The sequence below is a fragment of the Misgurnus anguillicaudatus genome, chromosome 16 (genome assembly GCF_027580225.2).
Source record: "Misgurnus anguillicaudatus chromosome 16, ASM2758022v2, whole genome shotgun sequence".
Lineage (NCBI taxonomy): Eukaryota > Metazoa > Chordata > Actinopteri > Cypriniformes > Cobitidae > Misgurnus > Misgurnus anguillicaudatus.
In genome coordinates this window covers 2,109,693-2,130,538 of record NC_073352.2, presented here as the reverse complement: position 1 = coordinate 2,130,538, position 20,846 = coordinate 2,109,693, and the positions used below count along the sequence as shown (strand labels likewise).

Here is a 20,846-nt window from a genome sequence, read left to right as displayed (position 1 = left end):
TAAATTTCAGATCTGTGGGAAACACTGCAACTACTTTAGTATTAATAAGCAGTAGTTGGAGTATATTGAGGCAAAAGTAGTGAATAGTTAATTAATAGAGAGAAATGAACCCTAAAGTGGGACCAGAATAATTGATGTACTTTTATATATTGTTTCTTCGAGCCATTTCAAGCCTATCCTTGTATCATGTACTAAATAGGATTTAGAAAGTAATTACTAATAATTAAATACTTTTTGGAGTAATTTGTAAAGTAATTTAATTACATGATTGAAGATGTAATTAGTAACTAGTAATTAATTACTTTTTTGAGTAACTTACCCAACACTGGTATTGTCATTTTGAAACTGCAACATAACAAATTTTGACAATGATACTTTAAAGTGACACCATGTAATTTTTCAACCTTCATAATAAATTTTCAAGACCCTTGTGATAGTACACCGACTTTAAATAGGTTGAATGACATGTCTACCATAGCCTGACGGGGTCTGTATCACTTTTACTCGTATTTTAAAACTTAGGGTTTCTGGTAGTAACCAGAGCACAAAAAAACTACAAAATTCGACTGCTTTACGGCATACGTCACTTCCTGCACACAATTTGTTTTTAACGTGAATTTTGCTGGAAGCTACTTAAGGAGTGTATAGAGCAGTTCTATTATGTGACTCTGTGGCACAGTCTTTAGTGTCACGGACCTATGACACGGGCGACCCGGGTTCGATTCCCCTTTAAGGCAATTTTTTATATAAACTGTTGATTCATACATAAATGCGATGTTCTTTATAAATTACGGCGATTATATTGCATATAATTCCCTGTATTCAGATGCTGTGTTCACGTATTTACCTTTCTTTTACTGTGTCTATGATATATTTACATTACAATCCAGGATGCTATAGCACTCAAACTTGCTCACAGTGTAAAACCAAACCCTATTCATTCACCAATCAGATCCGAGCGTTTCTCTCTTCTCTCTTCCTCATTTGCTGCGTTCCGCTGTCACTCGCGTGACGTATTACAAAGCGGCAGACCTAAACGCATCGGTTTACTTGGATTTGGAGCGATTTTCACACAAAAAAGAGGAATAACGAGCGCCATTGCGGAAAATCCTGATGGCGAGGGGGAGAGAGAGAGGATGCAACAATATTTGTTTGGAAAAAGGCAAGGAAATACGTCTGGTCGTTTCTCAATTGGAAGGCTGCAGCCTCCGGAGGTCAAATATGCAGGCTGCACACGTCATCAAGCCTGGTTTATTAAGGTAAACTGAGCATTACATTCGCAAGTCATAAGCATACTGCAACAATTTACGATTAACTAAGTATAATAGTCAACTTTGTAATTGTTAATATTGTGAAATAAGACAGTCTTGATGACGTATACAGCTTAGAAATACGACATCCGGAGGCTGCAACCTTCAGATTGAGAAATGGCTTCTGCCACGACGAGTTCCTCATCAGAAGGTTGTAACATGACTGCGTTTCTCCCTGTTGTCTCAAAATGTTGATCGTTTAGCATTTTAAAGGTTTAGTTTTTAGTTTAGTTTTAAGGTTGGCCAGTTCCTTTCCTTTGCGACAGTGCTGCGACGCTTGTGGGCTCTAGGGGCGCTAGAAGTGAAAAATACGTGTCTAGCACCCCCTAGTGGCCAAAAAGTTTCATGGTGTCCCTTTAACTTCTCTTATCCAAAAATAGGCAAACATGTTTGCTGAAGGCTAATCCAGTAACTATAAAGCTACATAAGAATAACAATTTTTGACTTCATTGACCGAACAATTTTTCACCTGCTTATGGAAGCGTTTCTCTCTCTTTCTGTCTGTCTGTCTGTGATCTCTCTCCACCCTCCTCTCTTCCTATTTGCACTGACAGTTATCACACATAACAGGGAGCTACACTGCGACCAAAATGGTCGCATATGCGACCTTTTGAACTGCCGTTGCGACCCTAATTTTTAATGGGTCGCAAATGTGCTACCTAATGTTTTAGACAATATGCTATGATTTACTATGAGCATTTATTAAAACAAAAATGTGGATTTTAAGAATACGTTTTATAACGTGCTCTGAGCCATCAAACGTTGGCTTCATTTTGCGTGAAAGCACGTCGTGTCTCTCCCCATCAGTGTGCGTTTGCGTGCTCAGCTGTTTCTCAATGAATTGGGTGCGACGCGACGCAAGCGCGGTGTCTTCCATGTTTCTGAACTTGAGCAGAGGTCTTTCTTCACTGAGGACGCGGGACCCGTATGGTTCCGGGTTTATATTTTAAATGGTCTGTCGGGTCCGGTTAGGTCCTAGTTTAATTACTTTGGGTCCCAGGTCTGATTAATATTGAGTTTATAACCCGAGTCGATCGGAAAACGGCCATGAGCGCTACCGCGCTAAAGCTCGAGTGCAGTTTAGCGTGCCTTCGGTTTCTATGGCGATGGTTCTTGTTACGACCACGCGCTGCATTTTCTTTCTCACATGTTTTTAATAATCTTATTATTAATAAACCATATCTTTTCTAAAACCATATCCATATTAAGTTTGCACAGATTGTAGCAAAAAAGCAGTGCTAATGTCAAGCCCATTGCACTAAACGAGCAAAGCAATGTAAAGTTTGTCACCGGGACAGCAAGTAGATTTGAAAATAAAATAAGTGGAATAATATTATTGAAATAATAAGTGGATTAAGCTTTTTAAATCGGCAAGAGAGAAATAGAAAGATAGAGAAGAAGCAGTAAAAGTGCCTATTTAATAGAAATTATTACCATTATAACATCAGTCATAACATCAGTCACATTTATAATCTATAGACCTGCACTGTCTATTAATATACTATACATAGTATTGTATTACATTGAGTTTGATAAAAGGGGTCTAATTGCTTCATATATCAGTGCAAAAACAGTAAGTGTTTTCGTGGTGCTTTGACAAACAGTGTCAGCTTTGTTAATGGCAAAGAAAGTTTGGAGTGTTTAGATTAATGAAATATAATGTGAAATTAATATTAATTTTCAATAAATCAAAGTATTGTGTTGTGTCACACATTATTAGTTCTTCGTCACATGTATAGTAGACCATTATTTGTCAGTGGGTAATGATAGCCCTTTTTACTGGTTACCACCACCAAGTAAATTTCAGATCTGTGGGAAACACTGACTGCAACGTTTAAGAAAACAAGGCGGCATGTGGTTTAAAAGATGGCAAGTAAAATAAAAAGCATATCTGTATGCAATACAGTTTCATTATTGTTCATTATTAACTAGAGCGCCTTAATATAACTTGAAAAAAATATGTGCGACCAAATCATATTTTGCGCCAGTAACTGAAAAAGTTGGTAGCGCAAGTGCCACCAGTGGAAAAGGTTAGTGTAGTTCCCTGCATAAGGATATTTTAATGTAAGAGATTGGGGATTCACATTTTATAACTGTCTATCAATGTATTTCTGAGGTAAAATCATTGCGAATTTCAAATGCATTTGGACAAAACATACCTAACTAACTATATACTTTCTCACCTTCTTACTTCTGACGTCTTTAAAAATATAAATCGTATATCCATCTATAAAAAAGTATATATGCAACAATGAGCAAGTTTTTTCAAAGTTTTAATTCACTGTTATTAAATGTACTTTAAATACAACGTTACCAATGACCAATGAGGCAGACTAGACCAGAGCACCACAGTAAGTTAGACGTTAGCCATGCAGATAATATATCAGTTGACGCTATTTAACAGTATTTACATCACATAACTATAAATATACACTTACAGTAATAACGAAGGCACTGTAATAATAAAGACACTTTGAAAATGCGTTTACTGTGGGGAGATTCAGAATGTTATTTTGCCTTCAACACTCTTATTCATTTTCAACATCTCTTATTCATTTTCAGTTGAGTGGGGGACCGGAGAGTTAAAGCTGAGTGCCGCCACCTAGCGTCCTGGATGAATTAATTTTACAGATCTGAAAAGATTCGGGGCTTTTGACAAAACATTCGGGGCTCGAGCCCGAAAAAAAGCCACCCCCCCGCTACGCCCCTGATCTTCAAATGCATGGTCAAGCCAGCCGCGACTAAATTGTGATGCACGTCATTTTGTAACATAACGGTACGGATACTTGCAGCGGCCAGAAAACTGACATAGACCTACGCGATTCGACTTTGCGCGCGCGCGCCGAAAGATTTGACGAACGCATGACGTCAAAGTACCGCGAGAGTGGCTCGAGAAATAATACGGAGGCTAATTTCGACTCGCTCTCGCGGTGTTTGACGTCATCCGGCGTCATTTTTTTTTGCTATTTAATCAGTTAATTTACCCAATAACAAGATAAACGTATTAAAAACGTATTTTATATTACACATTACAAAAAAATTGTCTAATCACAGTATGAGACATTTCACTTTCAATTGTTGACAAAAATATTGTTGTTTTTTAAAATGTTTCCAAATGTTTTGAAACATTGCTTTCTTGCTTTGCCTACAGGGTTTGTCTATTGACAGGATCTTTTTCATGATGACCCCACTCTGTTTGTGGCTTGTCAAGATAAATTACAGCAGATTAACAAAGAAAACTGTACACAAAGACTGGCCACAATACATCAACATGCATCATTTTTGCCCTGGTATTATTCAAAATCCTTAAAATGCCCATATTATGAAAAACTCACTTTTTCTGGGTTTTGGGGTGTTATTTTGTTTCTCTGATGCTCCCACAAGCATACAAACTTGGAAAAAAATCCATCCATGCTGTTTTGAGTGAGATACAGGTTTGTGAATGTCCTCTGCCTTGAGTTTCAGATTGCGTGAGTTCAAACTCAGCTCCGTTGTTACGTAACAAACCGTTTCGTCACATTCAGTTTGAATTTTCCCGCCCACCACCCCACTCGCAGGTCTCCACACACCAGGGAGCTAGAGAGAGCACAGAGCAGTCAGTCACTTCGCTCGCTGATACCCTGCTGTTATCATGTCTCACTGAAATAACAGCGCTATATTGGATATTATGGATTATACTCCCGCCTACTTTTAAAAACAAAGTTTTAACGCCTGGTTATTGGAACCCAGAGTAATCTTATATACAGTGTGTTATGACGCAAATAATCGCCTACAGTCTGAGGACAAGACGTCGAAGATGTGAAATCTGATGTAAACAGACTATGTATCTATATTTCACGGATTATACGCATTTGTGGACAAAAATGGTCATTGGATGTATTTTATTGGACTTTCATGTATCATTCACACATCTGAAATAGACTGGATTCGATTCGCGATCGTTGTATCAACACAAAAGGTTGGAAGTATATTTTGCATGTTGTCATCTTCTGTCCTCGGTGCTCTGGCCCTAACTATAGGCAAAGTATGTCAACCATACATCAACATGCAGCATTTTTACATTGCTATTATTCAAAATCTTTAACGTGTAACAAGAACATTTTAAGAATATCTTCTTTAGGATGACCCACACTCTGTTCATGTCACTTTTCAAACTGTTTCACTGGACATTTTCAAAGAAAACTATAGGCAAATCTGTCAACTATACATACACCATACATCAACATGCAGCATTTTTACATTGCTATTATTCAAAATTTTTAACGTGTAACAAGAACAGCTACTTGCTGTGTATCGCTATGAAAATCCTGCGGACCGAGGCACCTAAATTTGATGCCAGGACTAGGGACTCTCCAGGCCTACACATACAAGAATTTTACATACACACAGGGCCGCTGCTGGTCAAATGGTTGCCCTAAGCGGACTTTTACTGTGGTGCCCCCTTTAGTTAAAAAACAACAACAAAATCGCATGCAACTTTATGCAACTTTAGAATGCTATTGATATCATGTATACACTCTTAAAATGAATGTGTTAAATTAACACATCTTGTGTCTAGTTAAGGACAACACATCTAGTGTGTTGTCCTTAATTTAACACATCTCTGTGTTATTTTTGGAACAACACACTTTGTGTTGTTTTAACACATCTTGAGTTGTCCCTTTTATTTTTTATGAACTTAAATGACACATAATGTGTTAAAAACAACACATAATGTGTTAAATAGTTTAACACAAAGCAATGTGTTAAAATTAACACATCCAGGGTGTGTTAATTTTAACACATTGCTTTGTGTTAAACTATTTGACACATTGTGTGTTGATTGTGACACATTGTGTGTCATTTCGTGCTGATTTAGAGTTCATATAAATAAAAGGGACAACACAAGATGTGTTAAAACAACACAAAGTGTGTTGTTCCAAAAATAACACAGAGATGTGTTAAATTAAGGACAACACACTAGATGTGTTGTCCTTAACTAGACACAAGATGTGTTAATTTAACACATTCGTTTTAAGAGTGTGCTTACAGTAACAGATGGTCACCAATTTTGCATTACTTGCACGATGAACTAATTACTAAATGTTTTGAGGTGTAAGACAGAAACCAGTATAATATATTTTCATGAAAATGAAAAAGCAGACAATAGGTTTTATGCCCAGCTGCACTACTTCCTGAACTTCAGCCAGCTCCTTGTTTCCTGTGTGCCGTTATTGGACAAACTGATTCATCCAGGTGTGTCTGATACTGCTGTTGTGACTACTGAGGTCAGGCACACCTGGATTAATCACTTTGTTTGTGACTACTGAGGTCAGGCTCACCTGGATTAATCAGTTTGTTTGTTACACGTTAAAGATTTTGAATAATAGCAATGTAAAAATGCTGCATGTTGATGTATGGTTGACGGACTTTGCCTGTGGTTTTCTTTGTGGATGTCCAGTGAAACAGTTTGAAAAGTAACATGAACAGAGTGTGGGTCATCCTAAAGAAGATATTCTTAAAATGTTCTTGTTACACGTTAAAGTATTTGAATAATAGCAATGTAAAGATGCTGCATGTTGATGTATGGTAGGGCTGGGCGATTCGTCCCCATAAAAAAAATCTTAGATTTTTTAATAAAAAACTCGATTTACGATTCGAATCGATTTTTTTCCCCGCCCCCATTTAAAACAAAATAATTGCAAACTGTATATATTTTTTAAATACATATTTATTATATTTAATTAAAATGCATCAACAAAAAATTGGGAAGGAAGGAAGATTTGGAGGATGCAAAATGTATGTTTCCCACAGATCTGAAATTTACTTGTGGTGGTAGCTGGTGAAAAGGGCAATCATTATAATCCACCGACAAAAAATGGTCTACTATACATGTGACACAGAACTAATAATGTGTGACACAACACAATACTTTGAATTATTGAACATTAATATTAATTTCACATTATAGTTCATTAATCTAACCACCCCAAACTTTCTTTGCCATAAACAAAGCTGACACTGTTTGTCAAAGCACCACAAAAACACTTACTGTTTTTGCACTGATATATGAAGCAATTAGACCCCTTTTATCAAACTCAATATAATACTATACTATGTACAGTATATTAATAGACAGTGCAGGTTTATAGATTATGTGACTGATGTTATAATGGTAATAATTTCTATTAGATAGGCACTTTTACTGCTTCTGCTTTCTATTTCTCTTTTGCCGATTAAAATAGCTTAATCCACTCATTATTTAAGATTTAAAAGTCTACTTGCTGTCCCGATGACGGTTGTTATCACCATAGAAACCGGAGGCACGCTGAAACTGCACTCGAGCTTTAGCGCGGTAGCGCTCACGGCCGTTCTTCGATCGACTCTGGTTTTACACACATTAATCATACTTGGGACCCAAAGTAATAAACTAGGACCGACCCGGACCAGACTGACATTTCAAATATAAACCCGGAACTGTACGGGTCCTCTCAGTGAAGAAAGGCCTCTAACGTTAATGGTAAAACTCTGCTCAAGTTCAGAAACATGAAAGGATACAATGTGACACTGAGCTTGCTTCGCATCGCACCCAATTCATTGAGAAACAAAGAGCATGTGAACGCACACTCAACGCACACTGCACGCAAAATGAAGCCAACTTAGTTGGATTGCGTAAGCTTCATTTACCTTTTTTGAAACCGCTTTAGCCTCGCCTCATTTGTTAGGTTAATTCAAGTCGAGTTTGTAACTTTAATCATCACTTTTCCAAGCGAGTTTTATGAAATAGCCCTCTGGTGGCCAATACACAACATAACAACATAAACATCAGTTGAGGGCTGCAACTCCACTTTTTAAATGACAATATCCTGACCAAACCACTGTTGTCAGTGATATAAGTATTTTAAATGAAAATGATTTCTCAATGTCTAGTGACATATCAGGGCCATTTTATGATTAATTGATATAAATTTCTTACATACTGTTCCTTTAAGTACTCATTTCTAGTTAAACTAAATTATGTTAAAATTATTATTTTTTTGTCAGCAAGTAATCTTTAGTGACAGATGACTAAGACTAAGGCAAAGAAAGTATACTGATAAGAAGTGAAATGTTGCAACACCAGCAGCAGCAGCCCTACACTTCTGCCATTTTGGGATGAAAACGACTCTGTAGTCCAGTAGCTTCTTGCTGCTGCTATGGCATTATAAGATGCTTTGTTTAAAAAAGCAAATTAAGGCTGAAACCCAACCTGAATGTTGACATTGACAACACAGAACAGCGTACATCACTAGAGTGATCATCATCCTTTTAAAAAGGTTAAAGAGTGCACTTAGCTTAAAGAGTAAAATTACATTGCTTTACATTACTCTGTTTACCATTACTCTTCTGGCCTAATCACGGCCATGATGATATAGAGCTATAACACACTCCTACCACAACTGAAAACATAACATAAGATACAACATTTACTGTACTGTAGGTGTCATGAAATGTACTTAATTTGAGAAATTGTCTATTGCGCTTTGGAATTGGCTGTGAGCAGTGTTGCCAGATTGGGCGGGTTTTGAATTTGATTGTGCAGTTTAAAATTGGCTTGGGGGGTGTGCAAAATTTGGGCGGGTTTTTTGTAGGCTACTGTAATTATAAAAAAACACAAGTGTGCATGTATTCCATCGTGACGTTACTAAACCCATGGCCACTGCACGTGTTTGTGTTAACGCCACGCTGATGATGAGCCTGCGTTTAGCCAATCACACGTGAAAGCAGCCTGACAGCCAGTTCTGTCCCACCGGGAAATCAAGATGTCAAAGTTGGAAAATATATAAAAAATACAGAAACTGGGAGAGTGACCCGGGCCTGAAGCAATGGATAATGCATCTAAATCAGAAAATAGCACTGCAAATGTGCAACACAGACTCCGGATAGCAACGTATCTACATCCGTTAATGCCGTGGGTGAATTATTGGAGCATTTCAGATGCACAGAACCGGTTGTAATTAAGTTAGTTCTGGCACCATGAACTTCTACCAGGCTGTAAGTTATAGTTCAGAAAAGTTCAGATGTTCATGTAAAAAAAGATTCTTCCTCAGCATCCTTGCAAGTTAACACACAACCAACAGCCTATTATTGTTCTGCGTAAAACGTTACAGGTAAGCCTATAGTGACTCTCATTCTCACTCACACATCTGTTTATCAGGAGTAAAATACAGGTATATTATTATCAGTAATATAAATAAATAAAAAAGACATTGTTGGATTTGTTATTAATAAATTGTTATTTAAATTATCCTAAATGTGCGTGTGGGCAAGGGGCCATAGCTGTATATGTGAACGAGATGTCATTTTCCTATTGTTGTACTAGCTGCTGGTGTTTAATCGTTAGCTATAGTATGGTGCTTTAATTGCGGCAGTTTAAATAACTAAATTCTGTTCAAATTGAACCAAGATGTTGATTAAAATGTTTTGGGTGTTTGGGCGGGTTTTGGGCTGATTAAGTCACAACCTTGAACTTCGAATTAAAAAACGGAATCGTCGATGCTGCCACGCCCCCATGTCACGTCCAGACGGCTCCAGACACAATCTCGTCTGATGGTAATAAAAGCAAGTTTCAAGGTGCAAACAGGAATGTTCATCTGAAAATGTAATCGAATCGAGGATATGGAGAATCGTGACACCCCTACTGTTAATGCATTGCTAAAACTGCATTGGATTACATTACATCGCCATTCCTAGATCTTAAACAACCTATTATATGTCCTTATAAAGGAGCATTGTGATTGACAAGCAAACAGTCAATAACAAGTGTTGCTGTGGGGTACAGTTGCGCCATGTAACAGGCGCATGTAACAGGAAAAGCACGAAAACGTGTAAAAATGAGTGCTGTGGCCGAGGAGATTGTCAATAATAAAAGGAAATGTTAGCTCACCAGTGTGGCAGTTCTTTGGTTTTTGCATTTGACCAGCAACGGAACATTGTTTTGTGTAAGCTGTGCATACTTGTGGACTGGGTATACTTCTTTTCCGCGATCGGCTCGCGTACATGTCAATGCAGATTTTTAAGTATATATTCACTGCGGCTAAGCGCGGATGGCAGTGTTCGACACATATGCAATGCAAATTATTTATTATTCAAATTATTACTGTACCGGGCCATACTGATTTGGTGACATTTACAGTACATTAAAAAATGTAGGTGAAGAAAAGTATTAGATTCACCAATGCAAACAAAGTTTAGAACAAACAACAAGAAACAAAGAACAGGAATCAAACATTATGGTAATGAAATTCTCCATAGAGAGCTTTTAAAGGGGTAGTTTCTCAGACAGGGATTAGCTTAAGCCAGGACTAGGCCTTAGTTTAATTAGGAAATATTACTAGTTTTAACAAACATGTGTTCACAATTACTAAAAAAAACTGTACCCAGGCCGAAATCTCTTTCGGGCCTATCTAAACAGGGCTGCAAGCATTATTGTAATTGCTGTGCATTTCTTGTCAGCAGTATAAGGAGCTTTTTTTCTAAAACAGACTACAATACCTAAAAGTGTTACTGTAACACTATTTATTATTACTATCCTGACTCCTAAGCTCGATCAAGCTTTATTGCCTCAGACAATACACTTAATATTTATTTATAGATGATCTACATAAATGATCAGTGGTATAGACACACATATTTATTTTATAGCACTTTTAAGATATAAAAAGTCTTTTTTATATAGTAAGGCGGTCTGTGTACTTTTTCGTTCATTCATTATTCTATTTCGGAATGAAAGATGAAATTTAAAAAAGGGTGCAGCTTGTTTTTTTGTTTAAAAGAAAAAAAGCAGAAATGGCTGTATTTTGTTTTCCAAATGTATTGTTGCCATCAAATAATAGTATTAGAAAATCGGACGACATTTCGGTAAGATTCAGGGTATGTTTTACTAATTCTGAAATCAAGTAAAGAGAAATTGGAAATCGGCTCGTTTTTTCGTTTTTCCATTTAGTTTAACAAATGGAAAATGAGATTACGGCTCGATTTTTCATTTGTGGTTTACAATCAGTTCATGAGTTCTATATTTCATTTAAGCCTCTGGTCGTCGCTAAAACGCCCCCTTCATCTGATTGGCCAATCCGGCTTTCTTGTGTCAGGCAGAATAAGAGTCACACAAGTTTGCGACGTGAAGCAGGGCTCACTGATAACTCCCCATGAGATTTGATGCAGAAATTTATTTCGGAACACATAATTAATGCTGCTGCGAAGCTTTGCCTCTAATATACAACACTTGAAAGATCGCAAGCACAGTATACTGACACAGAGTTTGAGTTTGTTAAGAGCATTTTATCATTCTTGTTGTAGTAGGTCTACCTTTTCGTGTTGATAAATGCAAAAGTAACGTTACTTTATTACCCACTGGATGGAAAGTAGTGATGCAGCGATGTATCGGCCGCCGATATTTATCGGCCGATTTTAGATTAATTTGAAACCATCGGCATATCGGCAATAGCACGAGAAAGCCCGATATCGATTGTTTATTAATTAACTGCATAAAGAAATCCATTATATGTAAAAAATGAGTTAACGTTGTTAATAAAATAAATGCTGATTGCTAAAACCACCTTTGAAGGTTGTCATGCTGTCCTATTATATTTGTTTTAGCTTAATTTGTGCCTTTCTTATTATGTTGGTCAGTTGAATGTTAATTAGATCCAATCCATGTTCAGTAAAAATAATTTGATGCAGAAATAAACTAGCTAATAGACCAACTGTATAGTATTGTATACAAGTGTTTAATATCGGTATCGGCCAGAAGTTGTCTGTTTAAATCGGTATCGGTATCGGCCCCAAAAAATACTATCGGTGCATCCCTAATGGAAAGTGATTTTACATACTATAAAATCACTAACAAAATTTACAATGTCTGTAGTATCTCCCACTTGCAGTTTTGATATTTTATGAAATATATGAAAGATATGTGAGCTGAATAAGTGGGCCAGGTAAAATATGTTATTAAGGATTTCATAATTACTTCATAAACAATGCATGCCATCTGTTACCATATAGCATTGATCTGTTTAAATTATAGTATTGGTATATGTCTGCTAAGATGGACATGGCACACTGTAAAAACTTTTACTATGATCTACACTTAAAATATTGAATACATTTTAAAGCTGTAAGTCTAGTATATTTCAATAATTAAATTTATTTCCTGTCTCAAATAAAATTGAGTAGATCTAATCAAAAATCCTAAAGAAAAGTAATAGTCATGATTAGTGAATTCCACACAAAAAAAGAGTAAATATAATTACAAATGTAAAGTTGATGTAGCTGAAATTTTTGTGAATATTATATAACTAAAAAATAGTTGTATTTACTTAATTAATGTAAAGTGGATTTATTTCATACTGAACCATCAATTATCAATGATAAACAATGCAATTTTCCAGTTATTTTATTGAAGATTTGTTTGTCAAATATGACAAGTAAAACACATGACATTAATGTACATTCAAAATGACAAACAGTGAAGTTTCAAAAACAATGAGCTGATAAACTCTGAGACGTCTCTCAAATTCCAGGTAGGGAGTAGACTCTGTATGACTGCTCACGCTATTGAATGCGAAACTCAACTGAGATACCTGCATTGGAGTTGTTTGTCCTACACCCCATGCGGTGTGTTTTTCTACGCATACAGCCACATTGTGCAGTAATAAAACGATCAGAAATTGATTATTTTACACACATTTCAAGTGGCAAAGTTGTATTAACATTTTGGTGACCTGAATAAATATGTAAAATAAAAATAGTCACGATTATTCTAGCAGCCTATGTGCACAGAAAGCTGTTAGTGTACCCATAACATGACAGACTCCGACAGTATTCAAATTAAATAAAGTTGTTTACACAAGAACACAGACAATATTTCATTAACAAAGTAAATACTGTTAATGTAAATATTCATAAACTCAACACTTACCAGGATTTTTGAGGCGTTTCTGAGGTGTTTGTTGTCCGCAAAAGGCGCAAATTCTTCTGCTGCTGATTAAAAACCGTTGGCTCTCTGATTTTTAAATTAATGTGATCTATTTAATTTTTTTGCCTACATTCACTCAAATAATACAATGTAAAAATGTTTCATCAAAAATATCAAGTAAATCATAGTTAAAGTTAGGCGTGAAATGTACTAAATTTTTGAAGTTGATGTTAAATACAAATAATATTAATTTGAAATGAGCAATTATTACAGTTTTAAAAGCTTAAATATGTAAGTGTGATATTCTCAAATATATTGATTAAAATGTACAAGAAATATTAAGGATATCCATTTTATTTGATGAATACACCACAATAATATACATTTTACACAAACATATCTGTTCAGTTTTTAGTCATTTATTTCGGTTTGTCCAACTAAAAAAACATTAATACATTTTATTAAGATACTTTATTAATTTATTTTTGTTATGTTTACAAAGCCACTGAATATTTTTTTACAGTGCAAGATTTCAAAGGGAGACTGTCTTTAAAAAACGTATAAACACATTGAAAATATTAAATAAATTCATTAAATATGAAATAAATTGTGTTTTTATTAGAATGTTCAGTTGTTTTTCATCTAGGCCATTTTCATGATAATTTTATTCCTTTAACAAGTGCGGAACAATTAAATAACTAAGATGCATAGGTGCAGACAGATGCATGTCAGTCGATGCGATAGAAAATGATGTACAAACATTTGATTTAAATTTCACAAAGATGCAAATAAGCTTGTTTTGAGAATTAAGATATCCTCACAAAAGTGTTTATGAATGCTCATACCCTGTTTGAACTTTACTTACTTAACAACATACTGCAGGAATTAGAAAAAAAAATTCTACACGTCATTATGTCAACCCCCTTTGTGATTTCTAGATTGGGTACACGCCTTGCTTATATAGCGACCAAAATTACTGCAGAAATATTACAAACATACAAAGCTATTTTTTACACACGCTTACAGTCCGACTTTTTAACTTTATTATTATTATTATTCATTCAGTTGTGACACGTGCACACCGAGGTTGTGTAGGCTATTAGGTACAAGTGTGATATATTGTAATATTTTACACTAGTACTTGACATAAAAATCAACATTTTAACATATTTAATATTAACATTACAATGATTTTTACGTCAAATAATTTTCCATCCAGTGGGTAATTTATCACTGGGATAGGTAAAGAGCTACTACAAAAATTATCCACACAAAAATAAAAAATTATACAATCTCAAACTCTGTGTCAGTATACTGATCTCTCAAATGTTGTATATTAGAGGCAAAGTTTCGCAGCAGCATTAATTATGTGTTCCGAAATATATTTCTGCATCAAATATCATGGGGAGTTACTTGAAGGACTCTTATTCTGCCTGACACAAGAAAGCCAGGGTGCGGTTTGGCCAATCAGATGGAGGGGGGCGTTTTTGCGACGACCAGAGGCTTAAATGAAATAGAACTCATGAACTGATTTGTAAACCACAAATGAAAAATCGAGCCGTAATCTCATTTTTCATTTGTTAAACTAAATGAAAAGAAACGAAAGGAAAACACGAGCCGATTTCTCTTTACTTGATTTCAGATAGGATATCAAATGAATAAAACGTACAGGGACCGAATGTCGTCCGATTTTCCAACACCACCACTTGATGACAACAATACATTTGGAAAACAAAAAACAGCCATTTCTGCTTTTTTTCCTTTAAACAAAAAACCAAGCTGCACACTTTTTTAAATTTCATCTTTCATTCCGAAATAGAATAATGAATGAACGAAAAAGTACACGGACCTAAGGCTATGAACTCTAACTCAATGTGTGTATTAATTTTTTGTTTTTTGTTAAATATTTGGTGTTTTTAATGCAATTGATAATAGATAATGAACTTTATACAGAGAGCGAGGAATGAGGATATGCCATTTCACTTAATGCTTCATCTCATCTATCTTCGCGGAGCGAGGAAAGGAAACAAGGTTGCACAAATAAGAATTGAGAAGCAGCCAATGTCTAATCTGCCCCAAACTTGACATGTTTGATAAGAATGCTGGACTAAACAGGAATATTCTCACTAAGTCATAGCGTCACAGGCTGACAAAAGGAAATGTTGCACATATAAATGACATTTGATCGTCATTTTATATATTTACCTGCTTAAATGCATATTGCCTACCATTCGCTGCTATCCTAGCCACAGGGTGGTAGTGGCACAGGTGGCTGAGCCTGATCAATGCTGCTTGCAGCTAAATTAAGGAATCGAACTATGATTAAATAGTCAGTAGGACTGTCACAATGATCATATATAATTGTCTTATCGAGATTGATTGATCTCATCGCGATGATTTCAGATCACCACGATGATTGCACATCTCTTTAAAAAACACATGGGGAGCTGCAGCATGTGAAACGAGACAGTATCAGATGGCGCTCTTTAAATGACAGTCTAATGCAATACATTGCAAAGCCATAGCCATTCAATACAGTGGGAAAAAAACTGCATTTAAAGAAATGATACAAAACTTTGGTAGGCAGAATGAACTGCCATGTAAAACTTTCATTTCCAGAACAGCAATTCCAAATGAAGTAAAGAATGATCTGGATCTGTAAGGAATAGATTTTTTTGCAGCCACTACAGACAGTACTAATGTGACCTTAGTAGGATTGGCCTCCATTTAAGACCTGTTCTGGTATAGTCTGCTTATTTTTATTGCATTTTTATTTTCAGTTATTTTTCAGATACTTTATTGTGTTTATTTCTCATGAAGAATTTTCAGTTTTTGAAAGATATATTCATTAAATAATTACGTTTATATATGTGTTATGTGTATTAATATTTACTACCAGGTTAACCTTGCAAAATATTTAATTTAAATAATCACAACAATGTGCGAAAATTATTTCATGAACAAACAAAAAAATTAAAAAGAATTAAATGTCAAAGCAATAAAACAGACAATTAACCGTCATTAACAAAAATTTTAATAGGGCTAGCAAAAAGTAATATATTATTTTCTCGGTTGTCTTGTATAACAAATATGCCATGTGTTTATTAGTCTGGTAGGAAGGGGGGGTTCACCTGCACCCGAAAGGTATATTTTTTTAACCTAGTTTTTTGTAGTCCTTAAGGTGTCTAGTAAAGGAATTTTGATGTTCCCCATGCAAATTATTGTCCCATATGTGATTTTTTGTACCATCTTTTGTGACCGTGCTTGATATTCGGCTGTGAAAATGTAAACTTTAAATATACATAGAATCTGAACAATACATCCTACAGACACAATCCACCCCATTTTCTCTTAATATTTGCATAAGGAATTGATAGATATGAGGATTGTCATGATTAGATGATGTATGGTGCATTAAAACTAAAATAAACACAAATAATTTAAAAAAATCTGTGACCTTGGATCAGTGGAACTTCTCCCCTATGGACCCTATTGATATATGTTTTCTAACTTTTGTATTTTTACAGTCTTTAGGATGTCTAAGAAGCAGATGTTGATGATCCCTACTTGAAATATTGTCACATGTTGGTCCAACTGAACATCTTCCATAATAAGGAGTTACTATTCAAACCGTTATTTTGGTATTATATTTATAGAAACAAAAGAGAAAACCACTCATATAGTCAAATATGTGTATATATAGGGTATAACAAATCCCCATTAGAATAAACTGAAATAGAAAAAAGTGATTCTATTCAAAGGTCAAAAGGTCAAGGGCAATGAAGTCTATTCATCATACAGCAGGGCTGTTTCTCAATATGCGTTCTTCAGCGATCTTGTGTTCTCGTGTCCTCGCTCTACGTCATCATTAACAGTCGAAGTTCATTCCAATTCTCAAGAACGCAAGTACAGAGGACGCATGAAAATACCCGGATGTGTTCTTGATATCGAGGATGCATCGAGTGCAGACTTGCGCGCTGAAATCGCTTTACGCCCCAGAAGTCATTGAGGCAAAACAATGGCGGATGTCAGGTGACCAACAGGAAGATCGCACATATCTCAATTCTCATAAGTGCGTTCTGTGTTCTCGCGACCTTCTGAGTTCGTTCTTCCAAGGTCGCCTGGCAAGTTCAATCTCCACAAGGACGCAAGTCCGTTCTTTGCGTTCTTGGAATTGAGAAACAGCCCAGGTCTTCATAATCGATCTCTTGCTCCTCGTCGTCTTCACCATCTCCATCCATCTCCTCAACTGTTTCCTCAAGCAAACCAGTGAGTGAAGTGGGGAGGATAGGTCCACAAGACCACACTGGTTCCAGAGTACCCTTCAGTCTTTTCCCAGCCTTGGCCAGGATCATGGGGCTTGGGACACCAGAATATCGGTGTGGCTGCTCTCTTGTAGATGGCCAGACGGTGGTTGACACAGTTGATGTGTGGGACCAGGTTGTCTCTGCAGGGCGGGAGCCCGGACAGATCCACCTTTGATCTGGTGGTAAGCGTCTCATCCTCTCCAATCATTCTTTTCAGCATGATGCTGCGCACGTTGTTCACAGATTTTTCGCGAGCCTGGCCATACATTACACATCTAATGTCTCGATGTCCTCCACCACATCTGGCTCCACAGACCATTGATCACCAAGTTTTCTGAGGACATAAATAATTATAGTATTACAAAGTCACAATGTATCAATACCTATGTTCAGCATTACAGTTTTTTACAGATGCTAGGACACATTTCTCAATACTTAGGTCACTTTTGCAAAACTCTTCACACAGTGAGCACAACAGAAGTCTATTTGGGATAAACCGAGGATCAATTATCATTGCTTTGGCACAAAATGCATTTAATAACTACATCTCTCAAATTTCATGAATTCTTTTCTCACTCAGACACAACAACTGCCAAAACTCTTTATACATACAGGCCAATTTGCACATGCTTACATACTGTTTTCAAAACTGTTAAACTTATGTTCAAAACAATAACATAATACAAAACTGAATAAGACATTTCTACAGTAATATTTTAATGATATATATTTTAAATCTTATAAATTAAATGCTATAAAAACAACTGGCCAAATATGGAAGACCGAGTAGATTAGCATTACTATTGTATCTGTATCAGTGGATGGTGTGTATACAAATTCTTGTGTTCTGAAATTACTCAGTGCAAAAAATAAAAAATAAACTACATAAAATATTGAAGAATTCTGCATCATGTCTGATTCATTCCAGTAACATATATTGCAGTGAATTATAAACAGAAATGTGTCCTTGTTTTACACAAGAAAACATTGTATAAAGCTACATGTTGTTAGTGTTTTTAGGTCATTGTTTTGTGGGTGACAAAGTGTGTTTGTCGGCTGTCTACATTTGCTAGTGTTCTGGAAGAATGAGTTAATTTGAGACCTGAATAAAGTGTTTTGGTAGTTGTAGTGCATTTTGAATGTGAAATGAACTGCTTTGCCAAGCTGAAAGTTGGTTAGGAGAACTGTGTAAAGAGTTTTGCAAAAGTGACCTATGTATTGAGAAATGTGTCCTAGCATCTGTAAAAAACTGTAATTGCCATTACATGCTACAGAATACAGTATCTGCCTTGAAAAAACTCACTTGAAAGCTGCATGGTACTTGGATTACTCTGCAGCTTTTTCAGAGACCCAACTTTCCATTTGCCTCTAAAGGTACTTGTAAAGCTTCCCCTGTGAAGATGTAGAGGCTGAGTATTGTGCAGTAGTCTTCCCCCTTACATTCTGCCAGTTCGCTGACATTTAGGATCTGCCTGTGCTTTCCGATCCCAATGTCGACGTAGATGGTCAGCGGGACGGATTGGGCGTGGTGTAGGAGGATGAAGAAAATGTCTGTCTGCAGTCCTCACCACAGCCCCCTTGTGCCCCAGTTGAGCGGCATACAGCAAGTACAGAACAACCCGGTTGTCAGTCTCTTCCTGGGTTGAATCCAACTGAGGTATCTCACATAGTCCTTCTCACATGGCCATCAGTGTGGTCCTTCGGATGAGACGTTAAACCAAGGTCCTGACTCTCTGTGGTCATAAAAAATCCCAGGATGTCTTTCGAAAAAGAGTAGGGGTGTGCCCCGGCATCCTGGCCAAACTTGCCCGTTGGCCTACTAATCATCCCCCCATACTAATTGGCTATATCACTCTGTCTCCTCTCCAATAATAAGCTGGTGTGTGATGGGTGTTCTGGCGCAATATGGCTGCCGTCGCATCATCCAGGTGGATGCTGCACATTGGTGGTGGTTGAGGAGAATCCCCCTTTCGTATGTAAATCGCTTTGAGTGCTGCCGGAAAGCGCTATATAAATGTAACAAATTATTATTATTATTATTATTTGACACCATCATCTCTCTTGGATTTCTTTGTAGCAGGATTAAACACTTCAGACTCACTATCATTTTCTTCCTTTTGTTTCTTTGACTTGGGCATGATTAGCAATGATCACCAACTAGCCAATTAGCTATTATAGTATAACAGTGTTGACTTTATTTTTCCTTAATGTCTTCAAGGCAGCTTCAAACTTGGTAGAGGAGTATATTTTTCAGACTCACCATCGATATCACTCTTCTCTTTTTTTGAGGATGATTAGCATGCATCAATTGCAAAAAAAGAGAAGCTGGGAAGATAGGCCGGCACTGATACAGTGTGGCACTGGATTACTCCAAACAGCTTTTTTTGTATTTTGGGCTTTCTAAGTCTGGACTTTCTGAAGGCCTTCAGAGTTATTAACTTTCGACCACACTTATTGCTCTAAGTTTCAAATTGATTCCAATCTAAATAAAAAACTTGGCACAATATTTTAATGTGGAATATGTTTATCAGACACCTGAAGCATTACAAATATATACCAGTTTGAAAAAGACATTTGTCATTACATAATGTACAGTTAAGACGTTATGTAAATGTTCTTTTTTGCTTTTTTTGGAAATCCAGGGAGGCAACCAATATAGCCAGAAAAGACATACACGTGACAATATTTCAGGTGTGGATCATCAACGTTTGTTTATTAGACATCTTACAGACTGTAAAAATACAAAAGTTAGAAGACATATATCAATAGGGTCCATAGGGGAGGAGTTCCAGTGATCCAATGTCACAATTTTATTTACATTTTTTTGTGTTTATTTGAGTTTTTATGCATTATACATCATCTAATCATGACAATCGTCATATCTATCAATTCCTCGTGCAAAGACGAAGAGGAAATGGGGTGGATTGTGTCTGTAGAATGTATTGTACAGATTCTATGTTGATTTAAAGTTTTCCATTTTCAAGGCCGAAAATCAAGCACGGACACAAAAGATGATACAAAAAATCACACATGGGACAATAATTTGCATGGGGAACATCAAAATTCCTTTTCTACCTTAAGGATTACAAAAAACTAGGTTAAAAAAATATACCTTTCGGGTGCAGGTGAACCCCCCCTTCCTACCCTACTATATGAAGACATACAGTATAATTAATTCTCTTTGTTTTAGGTTTTCAGTGAGGATCTCAGAGCACTTAGGTAGGAGTAACAGAATAATGATTTCTTAAAATGTATACAAATGTATAATTATAAAAAATAAAATGTATAATTATT

The 20,846-nt window shown here is 36.2% G+C and overlaps 1 protein-coding gene across 1 annotated transcript in view; it reads left to right on the top strand.

The window, feature by feature from the left end:
- commd5 (COMM domain containing 5) overlaps window positions 1-20,846 on the top strand; it is a 39,693-nt gene that overhangs the window by 6,229 nt on the left and 12,618 nt on the right. The window contains exon 3 of the mRNA XM_055178329.2: window positions 20,743-20,771. Coding sequence (XP_055034304.1) covers window positions 20,743-20,771 — 29 coding nt within the window. The remainder of the gene's footprint in view (window positions 1-20,742; window positions 20,772-20,846) is intronic.